Source organism: Typopeltis vanoorti, chromosome 5 (genome assembly GCF_054136105.1).
Source record: "Typopeltis vanoorti isolate ZY-2024b chromosome 5, IOZ_Tvanoo_1.0, whole genome shotgun sequence".
Taxonomy (NCBI): domain Eukaryota; kingdom Metazoa; phylum Arthropoda; class Arachnida; order Uropygi; family Thelyphonidae; genus Typopeltis; species Typopeltis vanoorti.
In genome coordinates this window covers 132,624,103-132,645,575 of record NC_143553.1, presented here as the reverse complement: position 1 = coordinate 132,645,575, position 21,473 = coordinate 132,624,103, and the positions used below count along the sequence as shown (strand labels likewise).

Sequence of the window (21,473 nt, the reverse complement as noted above, 5' to 3'; positions counted from 1 at the left end):
GGGACTATCCTTCACATTCCCAGGTCTATAGCAACATCTGGCTAAGTACTTCATTCTATTTACATCTGTCTCTCACACACCATACTGCCTCAAAAACCACTGCCACTATTTCTCCTTTTATGTGAATCCTTTTATGTGAATCTGAACTCCATGGTGAACTGCCTCAGTTCACCATGGAGTTCAGATTTTTCTATCCTTATAGACAACCTCACCACATGCCTCTCTGGCTGAATCAATGTTTTCTTCAGGATTTGCCATTGAATCTCCAAGGTTTGGTTTTTGTTTTCAAATTCTTTAATTTTTTCTTCGGTGATGTTTGTATATTTCAGTCTACTACAGCTGCTCAACCTTGATTCATTTTAAAACTTTCTTACACACCCTTCTTTTCAGTATAGAATTCAATTTTATCCTGCTCAAAATTAAATAGTGATCACTTCCTATTACAAGTTCTCTATATACTTTTGTGTCTTGAACCAGTGGGAAAACATCACTATAACATAGTCAATGAGACTTTTTTATTTCTTTCTTCTTCTCTCCATGTAAATTTGTGCACATTTTTATGTTAGAACATGGTATTAGTAATAACTAATCCATGTCCTGAACAGAAATCCAGCAGGCGTCTGGTAATCATTTTCTACTCTGCTGTTCAGATCATCAACAAGGACCAACTTTTCCTTTTTCATTGACACAGCTGTAATGCCTCAAAAAAACCTGTAATGACTACTGTAATGCCTCAAAAAAATCCCTATATTTCTTCTTTGATAGAACCCTCCGTGGGACTATAAGTCTCATTGCCAGTTCCCAATTCTGCTGTTTGTCCATATCACTCTACTTGATATTGCCTGCCATTCAAGATTATTATCCTCATATTTAGTGTTGAGTACTATGGCTACTCCCTCTTTTCCCTGATTGTTATTGCTTGAATATAACATTTTTTATTTGTTGCATAGAAACATCTCACCTGTGTTTGTCTTCTTTGTTTTAGTCACGTCTATTATGTCGATCTGGTATACTCATCCAATTCTTCTGCAATGGAAAAGAGATAGTTCTATTTCTTTTCCATTGATGCTTCTTATGGTGATATTACCAATCTTGAACTCTGATGTTGAGTTGTTAGGTGTTCTGGGATTTGTTCTGATGAGTTGCATATGGATAGATAACATGAATCTAATAGGTGCATGTACATTTTGTGAAATGCAGACAAAAAAGATTAATCCAAAGTTCCACGATATTCATAACTTGCATAACTACAGGCAATTTGATTTTGTCAGTGAGTTGTCCACATCAAGTTATCATGCAATATGTTTTTATGCGGTATGAAAATTTATACTTCATTTGACAGAGTAATTGTATTTCAGCATTTTCTTTAAGAATTAATAACTATTTAGTAGATATTCATTACTTATTTACTTTGGATGCACTGTGATTAACACGTTCGCTGCCACGCTACTTTGGCATGGTCTGTTCCCCTACGCCGAGCAGTTTTACTTCTTCAAGGTCAGTACGATAATCTCGTTACCGGAGGTAAACGTCCTATGAGTATACTCGTAGTTGGCTTGTACAGAGCATATACGGTCTATGAGAATACACAGTTTTGAAGCTAGCCCCACAAGCCAAGCATTTTCACTTCTTCAAGGTCACTACAATAATCTCGTTCCCGGCGGTAAGCGTCCTACGAGTATACTCGTAGCTGGCTTGTGAAGCAGGTTTACCCACTACGAGTATACTCGTAGTTGGCAGCGAACATGTTAAATGGAATTTTGTGAATAATTTCATTCAAAATTTTGTTTTTGATCAGAATGTTGTATGGTTAATAGGTTGGATACATGGGAAAGTGATCAGGACTCGTGGATGGAGACAGCGAAGGTTCTTTCACATCATCAGAATTGTCTGGATACAATTACCAATGCAAATGATATTCCAGCATCAGTGAACAAAAAGCAAAAACTGGAATATGATAACATTAATGGTGAGATGTGTTGTTAATATGAAATGTTTAAGTATTTTAATTGCATATTGTTAATTATAAAATGAAACAGTAGATCCATGTATTAAATGTCAAGACATCGATGTCTTGAATTGTTTAAATGTCGAAACTTAAATATTGATCTGTGTACTATCCTTCAGTGGGGTGAGGACAATTCTTGTTACTTTCAGTGCCACCAAATGACAGTCTTGCCTTTTCTCTCACAAAAGATGTCCCAGCCCACTTACCCTTGCCTTCAGTAATACACAAGTCGCCTGAGAAGATCAGATCAGACCACTCTGCTTGACTAACGTTTACCTCCTGGCATAAACACATCACATCAATTCCTCAGCATCCAAAAAACTGGGCATTCTCTTTTGTTCAAGATGTCATTTTTACTCCCAACCAACTCTTAACTATATACAAATTTCAAATCTACCCATGCTTAGAATACTGCTTGCATGTTTGGGGTAGTGCATCTGAAACTTCCTTAAAAATCCTTGAAACTCTTTAGAAGAGAGGAATTCAGCTCACAGATGCAGTATTTGATTACTTTCTATTCTACAGGTACTTTAATGGTAACCATCATTTCTTCACTTTCTGTTTCAGCTGTTAATACAAGAGCAGCAACTGCCCAGAATCCCTTTACTATTTTCTAGAATAGCTTTCTGCAAGAAGAATTTCCAAATAACCTGCAATTCTTCAAAAAAAAAAAAAAAATTCATTAAATTTCTGAGTCCTCACCTGCATTTTACACATGGCATTGATGTGTTTATAGGTTTTTCAACCTCTTGTGTATGGGATCAATATAAAAATAAACACCAGAAATTATAATAAATAATATTAAAATTTCTGGTGTTTATGCACTACTAGCACATAAATACATACATTCCACATCACATATAAAAATGTATATGCTAATAGACATAAACACTTACCAGAAACCATTAACATTAAATTATGTTTTTAATTCTTCTTTAGCAGGTTAATGACCCATTTAAGTGTAATGATGCCATCACTAGGTTTCTCCATATGTGTATTCGTTGCTTCTTTTTGTCAAACAATAGGTATTGGTATGTTCTTTGCCAGCAGGTAAAATTAAAACAATACCGCATTCATATGCCATTGTTAATAAAAATGCTGGTATACTGTACCATTGCGTACCATTCCAAAAAAAGCACTCTGTATAATGCATCTGAAATAGTGTTGATCCAGTTTTCTTAGTTCTTTCATTATAACATCCATTCATCGTTATTGGAGTCTTTTCTTATCAGTTTTATATTGTATATAAATAATTGATTAATCAACTAGTTATATGCCCTCCAGACATGGCCTAAACCAATCATTTCTATACTTGTAAATGATAGAATTTTGGGTCTTTGAAACAGGTTTCATAGTTCCTCATTGCTTTTATTCATAGTCCAGTATTTTGATTGTAAGATGGTCCAGAAATCTTTACCAACACTTTGCTTCTTCAAATATGCTTCCTGTTATCTTGCTTTGTTGTTGACATAAGATAATATTTGACATAGATTATTTAAAATTTTTCTTTGGATTTTCTTGATAATATTATAGATTTTAGAAGTTGTAAGATTGCAAAATATCCATTTGTAATTCTCTTCATTGGTATTCTTAATTCTCTTCTGTATCTCTTGATATGTGTCATTGCGGTTGTTAATTCTGATTGAGATATTTAAAATTATCTACATGTTGAAGGATGATTATTATTAACTAAATTTGATTGGTCATGATGTATCCTTGAAATGCACATATATTTACTCTTTTCTTGGTTTATGACAACACCCATAGTCTTACTTGCCTTAATTTAATTAGAAGTAGTTTGTATAACATCCTTATGTGAGTAGCCTCCAATGATAACAATGTCATCAGCATAAAGCAATACAGTAGAATCCGCTTATTGTGATCATGGATAATATTATCAATCGGCTATTGTTATCAAAAAGCAGTCCGTCCTAAAGCACACCATTTAAAATGAATTAAAAATAATTCGTCTATTATAATCGAAGTTCCAGTTATTGTTATCAAAATCCTCAACCGTTAGCCTTTTGTGTCTCAGAATTCTAAGAAATAAGGGTTAATCAGGAGAAAATTTGACAAAGAACATTTGTCGAAATCTGACTGTTTTTTTGTTAATCTTCCTTTAATCTTATATCTTCCAGGCAAATGCAGGTGGGTAATCTTAATCTTTTTTTAATCTTAATCTTCCTTAAATCTTCCAGACAAATGCAGGGGAGGGGTATAAATACAGTGTAATTGTGATCTTTCAAGTTTATTTTCATGCTCTTTCAGTAAGTGAATTTGACTTTAAGTGCTCATTAAAACAGCCCTTAGCATTATGGCAGAAGCAAGTAAAAAACAAAGATTTATCTTTTCAAGAAAAAGCAAAGAATTTTGGAGTGCTATGATAAGTTGCCCAAAATGAGTCGGTATGGTGCAGCTGTACATTTAAAAATTTCACAACCACTCTTTGTGTAAGATCTTAAAAAACTGATCAAACATTGAAACTTCAGTTCTGACTAATGAGAACATGAATTGGAAGAGAGCCTGATCTGGTAAGGATACTCAAGTTGAATCAGCATTAAAAATTTGGTTTAGTAATGTTCATGAAAAGAATGCTTCGATTAATGGGCCTTTCAGGCATCAAAAAGCAGAAGAACTTGCAAAAACAATGGGCAAAGAAAATTTCACTGCAACTGATGGATGGTTTAACAGGTGTAAAAAGTGAGAGAATATTGTGTACAAACGTATTCATGGTGAAGAAAAAAGTGCTGATTTTTTATCAGCTGATGCATGGATTAACACTGAGTGGCCAAAAATTATTGCTGAATCTTCTCCCGAGGAATTCACAATGCAGACTATTTTCGTGCAATACCTGAGCATACTTATTTGTTTAAATAAAGGATTTAAATCTTCAAAAGAGCGAGTGACAGTTCTTTCATAATAGCACAACATAATAGTTTGTTGTGCTATTATGAAAGGTGAGAAATGAGAGCGCCTAGTGATTGAAAAAGTAACGATCCTCGGTGTTTTAATGGTGTCAAATGTTTGCCTGTTGACTACTGTTCTAGTGCAAATGCTTGGATGACTAATGACATTTTCAACAATTGGTTAGTTAAGTGGGATCTTAAAGCGAAAACTTGTCTTCTTAGTAGACAACTACACTGCACACACAAACAATTTATCGTTAAAGAACATCAAAGTAATTTTCTTGCCTTTGAACACTACATCGTTAATTCAGCCATTTGACCAAGGCATCATATGAGCTTTTAAAGCTTATTATGACAAGGAACTTCGTGCGAGAATTAACTGAACTTGATTAAAATAAGATTTGAATATTGCCTCCAAAAAGTTGGATTTTTTAAGACAAACTCTGAAACTCCTTCTTCTGAAGAATTTGAATATCTTACAAATGAAATTTTTGATAAAACCCCAGACAGTATATCAAAAGAATATAAAAATTGGTTGGATATTGATAACAACATTGAAGTGGTGGTTACAATGACAATGTCGGAAATATGCCAAGCTGCTGCTGATGAAACTTTAAACTAATAGAGGAAAATGAACCTAATACAAGTATAGAAGCTCCTCCAACCAATGCCCAGATGAAAGAAGCTTGAATACTTTGTTGTGGTGTGCAACATAGAGCGAGAAACTTCGAAAGGCATTATGAGTATGAGCAGTTTATTCATGAACTATATTCAAAGAGATGACAGACAACACTACGTAAGTTTTTAAAATAAATTTTATGTTGTCTTATTAAAACGTTGTTTATAATAATAAATTAAATTAAATAATGTTTAACAATAAATTGAAATAAATGATGCAATTTTTTATATCCTTTGCATAACATTATCAGCCAGTTATTGTTATCGAAAAGCGACTGTTCCAAAGTGATAACAATAAGCGCCGCCTACTGTATAATGTTCTTCCCATTCATTTCCATTCCTCCCTTATTCACTTGGCTCTCTAACGTAATGTTGAAGATAAGCTTAGGTGTTGCACGTTATTCATCTTTTTTTCAGGCTATTGCAACACTAAAACAGTAAATCATAAAAGACATTAACTAGTGTATATTTCATGGATTTCAACTCTGCATCTTCAGAGTATGACTACTTGTTACAGTCTAATAGACAAGCTTAGGTGTTGAACATTATTCATAACTTATTTTAACAGTGTTACAACACCAAATTATAACAAAGATGTTTTTTTTTTAACTGGTTTGTATTTCCCTGGATTTCAAACCAGCAACTTCAGTGCACACTACATGTTACAGTTAACATGCAACAATGAGTGAGTGAAACAATTCACATTGTAACTAGCAAAAGATTTAAAATCCTAATTTGGCACCTTCTAATGTTGTAAAAAAAGTATTACAACTATGTAGGAGTTGTCTTAAGATAAGTCTCACAAATTTTTGGCAAATTAATACAACTGTATATTACTACGAGAATACTTCATAGCCATGGCTGACTCTGAAAATATCTTTCTGATGTAACAATTTCTATATAGCACGTTTGGTTTTCTTCCATCTAATTCTTTGTGAAAAAGTGTCTAAGGCATAGTTTGCCAGTCCAGACTTTGGACACCCCTTTTTTGATACCCATCTCAAAATTACAGATTTGCTTTTCATATGTGGCACTGATGTACTATGGGATTCGTAACCTTGTGTGTGACTATTGAAAAATGCGGTTAGCAATTTTGTAAGCTTAAACATTGAACAAAATGGTAGTGGGTTGCAATGCAACATCACCAGAGGCAGGATTATAATTGACAGAATTAGGTACCTCTGAGTGAATGGTCACATTAATGGGACTAGCTGGATATGTTAGGCAATATGTAATGTAATGCTGATCAGAAACACAAATTGAAAATGTTCTGTGACAACAAAACATCGAAAGAAGGCAGTTAGAGCTCAGGTGAACTATGACCCTGTTTTTCAGTCCATATTTGAAATCAGGATGACTTCAAAGATGGACAGTTGTATAATTGGTCTACATATGATCATCAAAATTCATTTTGGACATTCTGTGAAATTTCAGTTACCATATTTTTCGATAGATAATGTGCACGTTATCTATACAAAAAAAGTCTAAATTAAAAAAAAAATGAACATGTGCTGTATACATTTGAAAGGTATAACAGGTAAATCAAATGTAATAACAAAACTTAGGTAGAAGTATTACTTAATATTTATTGAACATTACATTATTCAAATCCAAAAAATTCTTCATCAGACTCAATATTGAAAGAATCAATTGTGTTAAAAATTTCGTTTGGTATTTCTTCAGCTTCATAATCATTGTCACCGGACACCACTGCATTCCTTTGTGCTTTAACGAAACCATTTCTAACACAGTTTTCACTTACAGCAGACAACTTTCTACAATCCACGTAACTATATCTTTATATGATGTTCTTTTCATCTGCCCTGTTTTGTTATATTCATGGATGCCATTCATCATCCAGTCTTCCCACTTAGCTCGCAAATTGTCTTTTGAATGGTTTATTTACTGCAAGATCAAGGGGGTTGGAGTTTTTTGTTAAACCACCTGGAATGATGTTCAATTTGGAATACTTACGATTGTTTTAACTTCTGCTGTCGTGTGTGCCCTACACGAATCCAACACTACCAAAGATTTTGGGTTGAAAAATGCCATTTTTCTCTTTCGCCACACATTCTCCAACCAAAATTTCATAACCTTGGAATTTATCCAATCTTTATCATTAGCAGTAACAATAATATCTTTGGAATCGCAACCTTTTGGAACAGTCTTTCTTTTGAAAATCACCATCGGTGGCAGTTTGGAACCATCTGCAGTTACGCAGAGAATCACAGTAAAGTTAGACCTTTCGTGCCCTGTTGTAGCAACTGAAACCTCTTTTGCTCCCTTCAAATTCACAGTCCTAGAACTAGGCATGTCAAAACTTATGGGAATCTCATCCATATTCCCAAAGTGACAAGCATCAACCCCACACAAGTTTTCTCTCAGAAACAAACGAAATTTAGCTACTTTCGCTTCCGAGTTGCACGGCAAATTTTGTCCAACACTAGTGGAGGAACACACACTTAAATTGTTTCTCTTCATAAATCCAAAAACCCAAGATGGGTAGGCCTTGGAATCCTTTATATTATCGTTTTGCGCAATTCTTTTAGATTCCTGTGACACACAGACAGTAGATATTCTCATGCCTTTAGCTCTTTCACTAACAACCCAATCAAACTGTTTTTTTCTATGGTTGGCCACAAGCACCTTTTAAACCTCATAGCATATTTCTTCGTATGTAAACATTTCAGGACTGTTTCAGCCTTTCGCCATTCACGAACACTACTTTCTACCACTTCAAACTTGAACTCTCCTGTGTAGGATTTTCTCCGAGAAGTACTTCTGTCTTCCATGTCGGCCACTGCTACTAGCAATGCACGTGTTTTTAAAGAATTCTTCCATTCTCTGTCTGTACTTCTTAACTCTACCGATAGTTGGCGCATGCACGTTATCTCTACAGCAAAAGGAGTGATGAAAATGTTGGGGGTGCACGTTATCTGTCGAAAAATACGGTACTCTTCTAATCATGTAAGCATATGTGTATTTTATTTCTTTATTTTTTGCATTAGCTAACAACTTGAACAATTCCCTCAAAAACTGGGATTTGACCCAGCCAACAAAAATAAAACTACTGTGTGGTGCTGACCTGCTGGAATCGTTTGGTGTTCCTGGATTATGGAAGGATCATGATGTAAGTTTTATCATGTTAATCATTAAGTCATTAAATCAATTTTTTTCATTTATCACAATAAAGGTCCTGTATATTAAATGTTTTTATGTGTAGATTTTCTCTGCCCCCTGACGCCTACGGTGCCCCCCCTCCGTTTTGAAACTCAGGGTAGCCCCTGAGTTTCAAAACGATTTCAGCTTATCATTTTATAGTATAGATTTTGTTTTTAAAATTTATTTTTACATAGTCCAGAAACCCTGCTCTAGAGACCAAACATGGAACTTTTTCAAACCACTTTTGCCTCCAATATGTGGGGGCAGTAGTTTCACACAGGTGATGGGTTCATTTCCTGCCCAAAGGCAATCGCAAACATCTGTACTCAGGGTTAGATTTGAACCCATGACCTGTTGGTTGGAGATCAGATATGCTAACTATTCGGCCAGCTGGGCTAGCTTATCTGTTATCTCATGGGATTTTGTTTCATAATTCAGTTTTTGTGATATTAGAGTAATTTTTTCATTTAGGAGTTGAGAAGCTTGGTTTTTGCTTTGATCAAGAAATCTTTTGTGGTAATATATGCACAGCGAGAGAGAGAGAGAGAGAGAGGGGGGGGAAGCTCCTGAAGTTTAGTTTTAAATTTAATTCATGAAATTTGTCATACAGTATGTGATGAGATAAATTTATGATAGTAGTGGGGATAGGGTTGTATTGGAGGGGAATGCTCATGGTAGAATTCTAGAGAGAGAGCATTTTTGTTCATCTATTTGTGAACTTTGGAATGTAGTTTGGATGATAGTTTTGTTCTTCTTTTCAAACTTTCCAGTTGCTAGATTTTATAGATAGATCTTCTGTAAGGAGAAAATTCATCATCAGTTTCCTGATATGTACCCTCAAGGGTGTATAGGCTACTATGACAGTACCACATGATCAGGTTTACATTATTACTAATCTCCTATCAACAGTTTTTCTCCAGTCAGTCTATTACTTGTCATCACTCCAATATAATCATATATAAAATGTTGGTTTTCTAAGGCACTTCTGGTTGAATACAGTCTACCTAGATCTTCTTCTTCCAGGTTTTTTTTTTTTTTTTTTTCTGCCATCTCATCATCATCATCATCAAATTCCTGCCATGTACCCTCAAGGGGTGTACAGGATATGACAGTACTACATGAAAAAATTACATCATTACTAACTTCCTATCTACAATTTTCCTCCAAATCAGTCTGTTACTTGTCAAGACTCCAACATTATCAGATCTTATATTTCTATCGTCTAAGGCACTTTGTACCGTATCAATCCACCTATATCTTGGTCTTCCTCTGGGTCGTTTTCCTGCCAACCTGGCAGAGAACACTTGTTTTGCTAATCTTTCCTCTCCCATTCTATTTAAGTGACCATACCATCTGAGATTAGCTCTGCTAACGCATTCCTGGATGCTGACAATGTCAAGTTCTTTCCTAATATCCTCATTTTTAATATGATATTGCCATTGATGCCATCTGTTCACGCCTCTAATCTTTCTCAGGACTCTCATATCTGCGGTCTCTAGTCTTTGGTCAAGTGTTTTACTTCTGACCCAGCTCTCAGATCCATAAGTTAAAATTGGTTTGAACACAGTCTTGTATACAGCTAATTTAGTGTTCCGACTAATTTCTTTCTTATTCCATATGAATTTATTCAATTGACTTCCCACCATACCAGCTTTGCTGATTCTTTTGTCTATTTCTATATTTAGTTTACCATCTTCAGTAAAAATTGTGCGTAAGTAGCTGAAATGTTTACTTGTTCCACAGGTTCTCCATTCACAACACAGTTGACATTTTCAATGATTCTGCCTATTTTCATTGTCTTTGTCTTTTTATTGCTGACCTTCATACCATATCTATTACAACAGCTATTCAATTTAGTCAGAGAATCTTGCAGATTTGTAGCGGATTTTTTTAGAAGTATAACATCATCCACATAAAGCAAAGAGCTGACATTAACATCTCCAATTTTGATATCAGGTTTAATACCACATTCCTTCATAATGTGATCCATATAGATAATGAATAACAGAGGGGATAATGTACATACTTGTCTCACACCAGATTTAATATTGAACCATCTTCCTCTACTTCCTTCAATTCTAACTGCTGACTCACAACTCAAATAAAGACTAAGTATTGCTTGACATAATGCCCCATTGACACCATATAACTGCAGCGTATTGAATAGCTTCTCTCTTGGCACCTTGTCATATGCCTTTTCCAAATCGACAAAACTTTGTTATATTCCCATGCTTTCTCGACTATTTGTCGTAAAGTGAAGATCTGATCCTGACAGCCTCTATTTGGCCTGAATCCAGCTTGTTCTTCACCAAGCTTTTCTTCCACAATTCTTCTCAACCATTTCTCAAGTATACTTGCATAGATCTTGCCAGGAACACTCAGCAGGGAAATACCTCTGTAATTCTCACATTCAGTTTTATTTCCCTTTTTATATATAGGTACTATGAGAGCTCTACTCCAATCATCGGGAATTCGTCCCTCTGTCCAGGCTTTCTGAACTATGCAGTGCAGCCACTGTAAGACTCTTATACCACCATACTTCAGCATTTCTGGTCGAATATCATCTACTCCTGCTGCCTTTCCACATTTCAAGCCTTTGATGGCTTTTTCTACTTCAAGTATGGATATGTATTCCTGACTGCATGCCTGGTCAGTGTTTTTTATCACTGTGCTGTCATCACTGCTTGTTTCATTTAGCAGTTTTTCAAAGTAATTACTCCATACTTCAAGGATATCTTTTTCTCCTGTTTTCATTTCACCTTTATCATCTCTAATTCCTTTTACAGCACTCTTTCCTCCATTCCTAAGCTTCTTCAACAACCTCCAGAATATTTTGCCACCTTCTTGATATTTATTTTCTATATTCTTGCCAAAGTCCTCCCATGACTTTTGTTTAGCTAGTTTTACACACTGTTTAGCTTTCTTACATTTGTCTCTGTATTCTGTAAGAGTAAAACTGACTTATTTGCCAAGAACTTTTGATATGCTATTTTCTGCCATCTTCAGATATAAAATCTGCTTTACTACTCTTTTCTCTCCCATTCTGTTTTTAAGTGACCATACCCACCTTAGATTATTACCTGATATCAAGTTCCTTCTTAATATAATTCTGATGCCATCTGTTCAAGCCACCCAGTTTTTCTCAGAAATCTCATATCTGTTGTCACCAGTCTTTGATCAAATGCTTTATTCCTAACCCATCTGTCAGATCCATAACTTTAAAACTGGTTTCAACACTGCCTTTTATAATGCAAGTTTTATGTTTTGGCTAATTTCTTGCTTTTTCCATTCTGTTGTTTATTTCCATATATAATTTGCCATCTTCACTAAAAAACAGTGACTGAATAGCTGAAATATTTTACTTATTCTTATAGGTTCTCCATTGAGAATGTAGCTGAAGCTTTGTCTTTCTACCTATTTTCATTGTTTTTCTATTTTTATTGCTGATTTTCATGCCAAATTTATTACAGCTGGTATTCAGTTTAGTCAGAGAATCCTGGAGACTTGCACTGGATTTGATTAGAAGTACAACTTCATCTGCATAAAGCAGAGCTAAGTTTGATATCTCCAGTTCTAATAGCAGGTTTAATGCCATTTTCTTTAGTGAAAGAAAGTGGCATTTCCATATAGATGATGAATAAGAGTGGAGATAGATCTTTCATTTCCAACTGCTGACTTGCAACTTAAATATAGACTATGTACTGCTGTTCCATTTCAAGTTGGAGGTTTAATGGAGTATTAACAGCACTGAAAAAGGACTAAAACTATTTCAGTTCTTCCAGCATTTTTTCTCAGTTACTGAGACATCTTCAGGGAATGTACACACACACACACATTACAATGCTCAATAAAACAATATAATACTCAAGTCCTATCTAGATTGGGTGCCTTCTGTGAGTTTGTAGGATGCCTATGTAAATTGTGATCTCTGAGGATTACTCTTTTCCAAATTTTGGGAACTTTCTTTCATCTGTATTTATTTAAATTCAAATAATTTAAACTGAAATATATATTGATTTTTAATTGACCAGTGATTTATAAACATACAAGTTTTGCCAACGGAGCTGTTTGGCTTCTTCAGGGCTTCTAACAGTAAGAGTAAACTCAAGAGTGGCTAGTGCAGAGAAACTGGAGTAACACTCCATCTTGTTTGAAGAAAGCATTAATTTTAAGATCACCAAAAGACATTAATGCTTTCTTCAAACATGCTGGAGTGTACAACATCCCATGCTCTTGTGGTCTAAACTGTATAGGGCAGATGTCGAGAAGCCTCAAAATCCAGAAAAAAAAGAACATATAGGAGATGTCAATAACAACAGAACAGACAATTCAGGACTTAGCCCATCATTTTGCGATTACAAAGCACACCATTGATTGGGATAGGAGCTCCATGTCTTATCTAGAAGAAGACTTCCATTGCAGAAACTTCAAGGAAGCTGTAGTAGTCCTCCGTTCTGGAGAAAATCTTAACAGAAACCAGGGAATGATAATAGCTGACATATTGAAAACCTTAATAAGATTGCTCAGTTTGCCAGAATTTCATTTCTCTCAAAACTACAGGGCACGTCACACAACAGTGACTAATACAACATGCTCCATGCATGTAATGTTACGTTCAATTTTAATTTATATGATGGTGTTATTCCAATTTCTCTGTACTAGCCACTTTGAGTTTACTCTTACTGTTAGCTCTGAAGAAGCCAAACAGCTCCATTAGCAAAATGTCAATTAAAAATCAATATATATTTCAGTTTACATTATCTAATTGAGTGACCAAATATAACTTAATTATTTAAATTCAATTGATTTTTGAGAGCTGCTTTAGATTCCAAAAAGGATCTTTCTTTCTTTTCTGAATTTACTGTGATGGAGCATGGTCTTTATCCAGAAGATTCTATGAGTGGTATCCAATGCATGGCTCATAAAACCAAATTGACCATAATTGTGATTGCAGATGTATTTTCTGCAGATGTGTTCATCTATGCAGATGGTGACTGATCTACCTGTCTATCCAAAGTATGCCAGCTTGCAGGAAAAGGGAATTTTTTTTTATATGCTTTAAGAACTAAAAAAGGAGGGAACTGATTTTTGGTGGAATGGATAAGAGTAGTATTTTTTTAAAGGACATGGCTATTTTTTAGGATGTTCCCCAGTGTAGAGGATATGTGATGACATTCCTAAAACCCTTCTGAAGAGAAGGACATGAATTGGTGAGATGATTATTTTTTTTAATTCTATAGGAACTGTAGCCATTGGATAGGAAGGTGTGTATGTGGCTGAATTCTGCTGAAAGAGAGGTTCCACTGGAATAAAGATTGTAAGCTCTATTAGTTCTGAATTTATCCACCCTCCCTATCCACCAACACTCCCAGGGACTTGGCAGTGTTGGTGGATAGGGAGATGAAGTTTAGGGGGCACATTGCAAAAGTAGCTAAATCAGCTCATCAACTCAATTGGTTGTTGAAAAATACCTTGACGAGCAGAGACAAGCAAGTTATTGTACCTCTGTATCGAGCCTTGATAAGACCTCATCTCGACTACTGTGCCCAGATTTGGTCACCTTGGTTCCTTCTTGATGGGGAGAAGGTGGAGAGGATCCAGAGGCGAGTGACTAAGATGATAGCAGGTCTATGGAATGAACCATATGAGAACAGGTTGAAGATCTGTGAGTTGCAGAAACTAGTTGATAGGTAGAAAAGGGGAGATATGATTGAGACATTCAAATTGCTAAAGGGATTATAGGATTAATTCAGAGGATATTTTTGAGATCAGGACTGGTGGTGGGAGAACCTTTTCCATTGTAAACTGGATTCTTGAATGTAGACTGTTGAGGTAACTGAGGAAAGAGTAATGTATCTGAGCCATGAAGCCAAATAGAGAACACATCATCCACATATCTCAGCTGGATAGAAGGTTTGAGGGGAAGCTGAGTCCATGGCTTGTTTTTCAACATTTTCCATGTAAAAATTGGCAAGTGGGAGGAGCAGTTCCTCTATCTGTTTGTCAATTTTGTTCTTTCAAGAAAAATAGAATTGATGGCAAAGGAAAAGAAGATCTAAGATATCAGAAAGAAAAATGAGTAAGAGTGTTACGGTGTCATTTCAGGGAATATTTGTAAATAGTGAGATGATGTTCAAATCTTGGAAGAAACAGAAGAATATCAAAAACCTTGCTGTTTAGTATCTATAGATTATGAAAAAGCCTTTGACAGCATCCAAACTTCTACAATAATAGAAACTAGAAAATCAATCCATACCAAGTGAATATGTGGAACTATTAAAAGAAATATACAAAAATGGAACAGCAACTATAAGACAACAAATAGAAATCAACAAGATACCTATATAAAAAGGGATAAACAGGGAGATTCTATATCCCCTAAAATTTTTACAGCAGCACTTCAAGAGATGATTAAAAAAATTAACTGGAGTTCAAAAGGCATGATAATAAAATGTGAAGAAGAAAAAAAAAAACAATTTAAGATACACAGATGATATTATATTAATTTCAAAATCAGCACAAAACCTACAGGAAATGATAAATATACTGAACATGGAAAGAAAGAAGATATGTCTTAACTTTTGTTTTTTCTCTATTTATTTTATGTTCAATAAGTACTTAAGAGAAAAAAACAAAACTTGATTATGAGCCAATAGAAATAGTTTTCTCTTATGTGTACTTGGGGCAACTTTTTGACATTGAAAATGGATTACAGAGCGAAATTAAAAGAAGAATACAGTTAGCCTGGTATTCATTTGGGAAATTGAAGTACATCTTCAAAAATAGCCTATCCATCTCTTTGAAAAGCAAAGTATTCAATCAATGCATAACACCAGTACTCACCTATGGCTCGGCTAAACAAATGGGACATTAACTAAACAAATGGTAAAACAACTACTGGTGACAGGAAGAAGAAGAATGGAGAGAATCGTTCTAGGAATAACACTAATGGATAAAAAGATGAAGGAATATATCAGATCACAGACAAAAGTCTTGGGTGCAGTAGAAATTATATTGTCTGTTTCTCAAGCCAGATGTCCTGCCCATCTCAAGCATCCAAGAGATGGGCAGGACATCTGTAGAAATTCATTAAAAAGATTTAATGATTTCAGAGTGTATTAAATCTTTGTATTCTTGTATTATTTACTAAAAAGAATGTCATTGTCACCTTTATCAAATTTGTCTGTAAACCAGAAATTGCAACATTCTGTAAAAGCACCTAAGTTTAATCTCTGGAAAGTTGTTGATTTGATATTGCACTACTTGGAATATGTGCATCTTCCTACTGTATTTTTATAGTGCAGTAGCAGAACACCTCATCATTGAGGGCATGTTACATATGAATAGTCAACTAAGTTTCCTTAAGTTAAATTTAGGTAGGTAATGTTTGGCATTTTTCCTATATTTGTCTTTACAATAGCCTTTAAGGCATGCATAGAACAAACTAAGTAGTGCTTTTGATTCATTGGTGAGTTAGCTGGGCACATGTGCAGGTGGCAATGTGTTGACTGGTGTACTTTGTTAACTGCATGTGTTCTACACACTTAACATGGCACATTAGTCTCATAACCTTTTAGTTGTTTGTCATAATCTCAAAACAGCTTCTCACTCAGTGTCTAATCCTCTCCTTCCAGTGATGCTTTATTATCACACCTGATTACTGAATGAATGAGGTAAGGTTGGCCTTTGATGACCACATTGTATTCTGTATTGATTTAAACCACACATGCATTATGGTATAGCATAATTAAATGCCATGCATTACCTTGTTAAATAGGATCTCTTGTTTAAGTCTTGTGTTTTTGTCAGGAATGCAGCAAACATTGATAAATCAGCTACTGAAACATCTCAAAATTAAAGATACACTATCAGCATACAAAGTACCAGTGGGTGGGTGGGTGGGGGGTGAATGAGCACAAGAATTACGGAAAATATCATGTGAACATAGCGTTGACAAGACAAGATTACTTCAGGGTTAAGGGGAAAAAGGCATTATCTGTAGTGACCAACACTAAACACAAGAGCCTCCGTAGCTCAGTCGGTATAGACAAAGCCCTTTGGTTGGAAAGACCTGGGTTCGATTCCCATCTGAGGAACCTTTATTGGGTCTCTTTCAATGAAAGGTGAGTTAGCTGGTCCCATACAGAGGTAGTTTTTTTTTTTTTTCTTTCGTCCCCCAGAACAGGCAAACTGGCCCTGTGAATACACATGGATTACAGTCAGGAATACTTAAGAAATAGTCCCTCCCAGCCATAGGCCTGATTCATCAGCTATGCTGGTCCTTAGCCCAGATAAAATAGGGGGAATTGAGATGATGCCATACCTCCCTATAAAAGGGCTCATGGGCATTGTATCATCATACAAAATTAAAAAACACTAAACACAAAGAAAACTTTCTTGAACAGGAGAAAAATTCAAGTAAATTCATAGTCATTTCAGAATGAGAAATTCGACATTTCAGCTTATTATGTCTGATGGTCCCACTGAAGGCCACTAGTAATAAGTAACATTTTTTGAGTCAGAATGAACAACTGACAAAGGAGAAACTGATTTTTGTTAGGGATCAGCTTCTCCTTTATCAATTGACAGAAAAAGGTAGAATTAATAATTACGGTACTTACTGGCCTTGTTGGCCGAGTGGTTAGTGTATCTAACCACTCGGCCAACAAGGGCCTCAAGGCCGTAGGTTTGAATCCTGTGAGGGGTATAGATGCTTGTGATTGTTCTACTAACTCTTTGTAGAAAGGCCATATATGACCCTACCACTTCTTCCAGACGGCTTCATTTCCAAAACCCACTGAGGTACATGAGTGAGCATACATCATCATTATGCCATATGGTCACGCATCACATGTGAATAACTAACTGAATCTCTATTCGTGACATGGACTAGTAATTTAACACCATGTTCCAATGTAAAGATGTGCATAAATTCACTTGGAAAAAAATTAAGCAAGAATATTCTTATTAGTTGATATGTACCTTCCAACTGTTCTGAATGATCATGTTTGAGTTGGAGAAAAAATGAGTATCACATTGGAAAGAAAAATATGTACAAAAATTTATTTTAGAAAGAATGTGTTAAGCAGCTTTCAGATTCAAACACTGTAGGCTTAAATATAAAAATATTATTAGGGAAAGGTGACAGTTTGTGAACAAGAACCAAACCTTAGTCCAGTGTTTCCCAATGTGGGGACAATTTGAATATTTTGGAGAGGGGGCAATTAGAAAATGGTGTTGCATTTGTCGCCTCATCACTGATATACTCAAAAAATTACCATTCTCGGTGATAAATTATTGATGTTGCAATCCTGACTTTCCGAGAAAAAAAGCTGGCAACACTAGTACAGCAATCAACATAGCGTAAGTGTGTTAAGGTTAGATCATAGCATCTGTCACTTCTGAAAAGTAAACAGTACCAATTCAAGAAATGCGAAATGATGAGTCTATTAGAACTTTATTCAACATAAAAGGAACAATGGCATGGCTTTATGATGAGACAGAAATGAAATACCCAAATTCAACTAGTTTTGCAAGAAAATTAATTTTACTCTTCCTGTTGTCATATTTAGTTGAATGTGGCTTTAGTGCTGTAAATGACTTGTTACTGAAAAAAAAAAAAAAAATCTGGATATAACAAGCCACGCAGATTTGAAATTGACTAAATTAGTACCTCAAATAAAAACTCTTTGCAGCAGACATCAAGCTCAAGGATCACACATTAACTTAGATTTTATTTTCCTGAGTTCAATTTATATTTTATAATATACAAAGTGTAATATAAAATTTATATTTATTGAAGAAAGGTCGAATTAAAAACAGTTTTACCTATGTTCCTTTTTTATTTGAAGTACCTATTTATATTATACTTTTTCAGAACTTGGTTGACTATAATGCTACAGGGAGCATCAAAATCTGAGGTGGGACATGATCCAAAAAAGCTTGAGAAACACTGCCTTAGACTCAGTGACTCAGCTAGAGAAGTATCTGGTTGTTGAAGTTATCTGCAAGGATAGAAAAATTAGAATTTTATGGAGAACTCAAAATTAAAAGAAGCTCAGGAAAGGATTGCATTGAAAATTTCCTGTTTTTTTTTTAAAAACTAGCATTTCCTTGAAAATGCAGAAAATATTTGCTGGAGTAAATATAAAAAATTATTAAATAATCACCTTCAGAACAGCACCAAAAAATAACCAAGGAAAATACATTTGTGTTTAAAAATTTTATATTACATATACATTGTCTGTTGTCTGCAGCATTTGTAATATTTGTTAATTATCTTATATCTGTGTCTATCTACCGTACTTGTCTTTACTTTCTTATTATGGCCAGCTGTCTTGCTTTCCGACTGCCGCCATGAATATTCTTACACTATGTCTTATCTCTCATACTCTACAGTCTAGCAAATTTATTTGTTTATCAACTGCACAGCTAGACTATGTATTGAGAATGAGAGTGTAAGACATTATTTAGAGACAATACAGGTTTCTGAGATTGTATGCACATTCCCCGCTTTATTTTAAATCTATCCCTTTCAGTCAGTCATGGCAATTAAATAAAAATCGTACATATTACTCACACACAGGTTTGGAATTTTTTTTGAGATAGTGCATTGACACTTTGCAGTTTGATGTGTTTACAAACTATTAAGACCCAAAGAGTATTTACAATATACACATTAGATGGATACAAATTCCTCATTCCTTTAAACTTTGATTCTGAATTATCATAGCACTTAAACTTAACATAATATGATTGCAAGACACACAATGGTCTAGTCCAGGGGTCAGCAACCTTTTTGGAGTGAAGAGCCATTTTTAAAATTGTATCTGTTAAAAAAAAAATTGGAGTCGCACACAATGATGAGCAACCAATAGTCCGTGGGCTGCATGCAGTCCACAGTGTTCATTTTGTATGGCAGAATTAGTATATTTTAATTAAAAATCTATTTTATGAATGTTGATATTTACATTGGATTTATTTGTGCAGGTTAAAAAATTAAAATATACCTAAATAATGGAAAATAAATTAATACTTTCTTATCAAAGAAAAAGAAAATATTCTTTATGCGGATCGAACTGAGTATTTGATTTACTATTTATTTAATTGCTCATCACTGCTTTAAATTTAGAAACTAGATTGAAAAATATTATAATTAAATTATTTTTTCAGGTTTTTTTACAGTAACACGTTATCATACTTGTAAAACACAAGGGTGGCATGTCACACGAAATTATATGATATTTTTAAATATTAAATGATAAAACAAAGATTACTAATTATTTCTTCTTCCTTACAAAAACATATGTATAAAATCCAATAACATACCCATTTCTTTAATTTTTTTAATTTAAAATATCTTCTTAGTGCGACTTTTGCTGTTGAACTTCTTGGGATAGTTTCTCAATATGCAGCGAATAAGCCATAATTTTCATTTTCAAACGTGACAAAAGAATCACGTTGTTTAGTCAGTTTCTCATCTTACTTATAGCAATCTCAACTTGCTTAAATAAAATTCATATTAGAAAATATTTGCTCACAGAAATATGTTGATCCGAAAATCGATAGAAGTCCAAATGAGTATGTTTTTAACTGAATGTAAGTGTCCAGTAAACAATTCCACGTGTCAGATACAATCTGATCTTGCTTTTTAAGATCTTCTATTTCAGACCATTTGTGTTGTATTGGAAGGGTAGATTTTCGTCTTTCCAACTCCTCCAGGTCAGCTTCAAGATTTCTAAATTTTGAATTTCACAAATCCTTGGTTTTCAGGTCCTCTAACTCAAGTTGAAATGCAGCCTCATCAACTCCAGCAAAAGGTGAAAAATTTAATTCGGCAGGATTAATTTCAAGTGGTCACAATAAAAACGACATAGTTGCCTTGTTCTTTCTAAACTCCTCAAATCTCCCATTAAATTCAGATCGCATATTTACCACAATTTCTATGAAAATGGTTAAATTTATGGAATTATTACCAGGTTGTTCTTGTTGATATTTCTTCAACGTAGGAAAATGTAATAATGTGCCTTTCTCTAAGTCTGCTGCAAACAAATATAATTTTGTGCAAATGAAATCACTTCTTCTAAAAGCAAAACTGCTGTATTCCCCTTTCCCTGTAGTTTCTTATTTAGTGCATTTAAATGGGAAGTCATATCCACCATAAAGTAGAATTTTTGTAACCAATGAGTATCTTCTAACTGTGCATATTCAAGGTCTTTTTGTCTTAGAAACAACTTAACCTCTTCAAGTCAGGTGGCAAATCGCATCAACACTGCACCTCTGGAAAGCCATCTTATTCTGTTATTATTATTATTATGGGCAACTCCAAGGAGTCGACAGACTCATCGAGGGAGGCCCTAACATCATGTTAAGAACAACTATTCATCTTTCACACAGTATCTATAATACCTCGCATTAGACTCATTCATGTTCATAGCACCCACAACAGACTCTGGCAGCTTATTCCACTCATTTACCACTCTCCAAGTAAAGAACCTAGCTCTAACACCCCTGTTAACCACATTTTTGCCCAGCTTCCATGTATGGTCCCTAGTCCTCCGACCACCAGCCCTATTCTCAAAAATATCTTCTGAATTAATCTTATAGAAACCCTTCAGTAATTTGAATGTCTCAATTATATCACCCCTTTTCCACCTATCAACCAATTTTTGAAACCCACAGATCTTCAATCTGTTCTCATATGGTTCATTCCATAGACC

General features: G+C 34.7%; 1 protein-coding gene across 2 annotated transcripts in view; it reads left to right on the top strand.

Moving 5' to 3' along the window:
* Positions 1–21,473, top strand: part of Nmnat (nicotinamide mononucleotide adenylyltransferase) — a 209,340-nt gene that overhangs the window by 23,047 nt on the left and 164,820 nt on the right. For both annotated transcript variants that reach the window (XM_090393336.1, XM_090393335.1), the window contains exons 3-4: positions 1,818–1,969; positions 8,601–8,722. In XM_090393336.1, the coding sequence (XP_090249462.1) occupies positions 1,818–1,969; positions 8,601–8,722 (274 nt within the window). The remainder of the gene's footprint in view (positions 1–1,817; positions 1,970–8,600; positions 8,723–21,473) is intronic.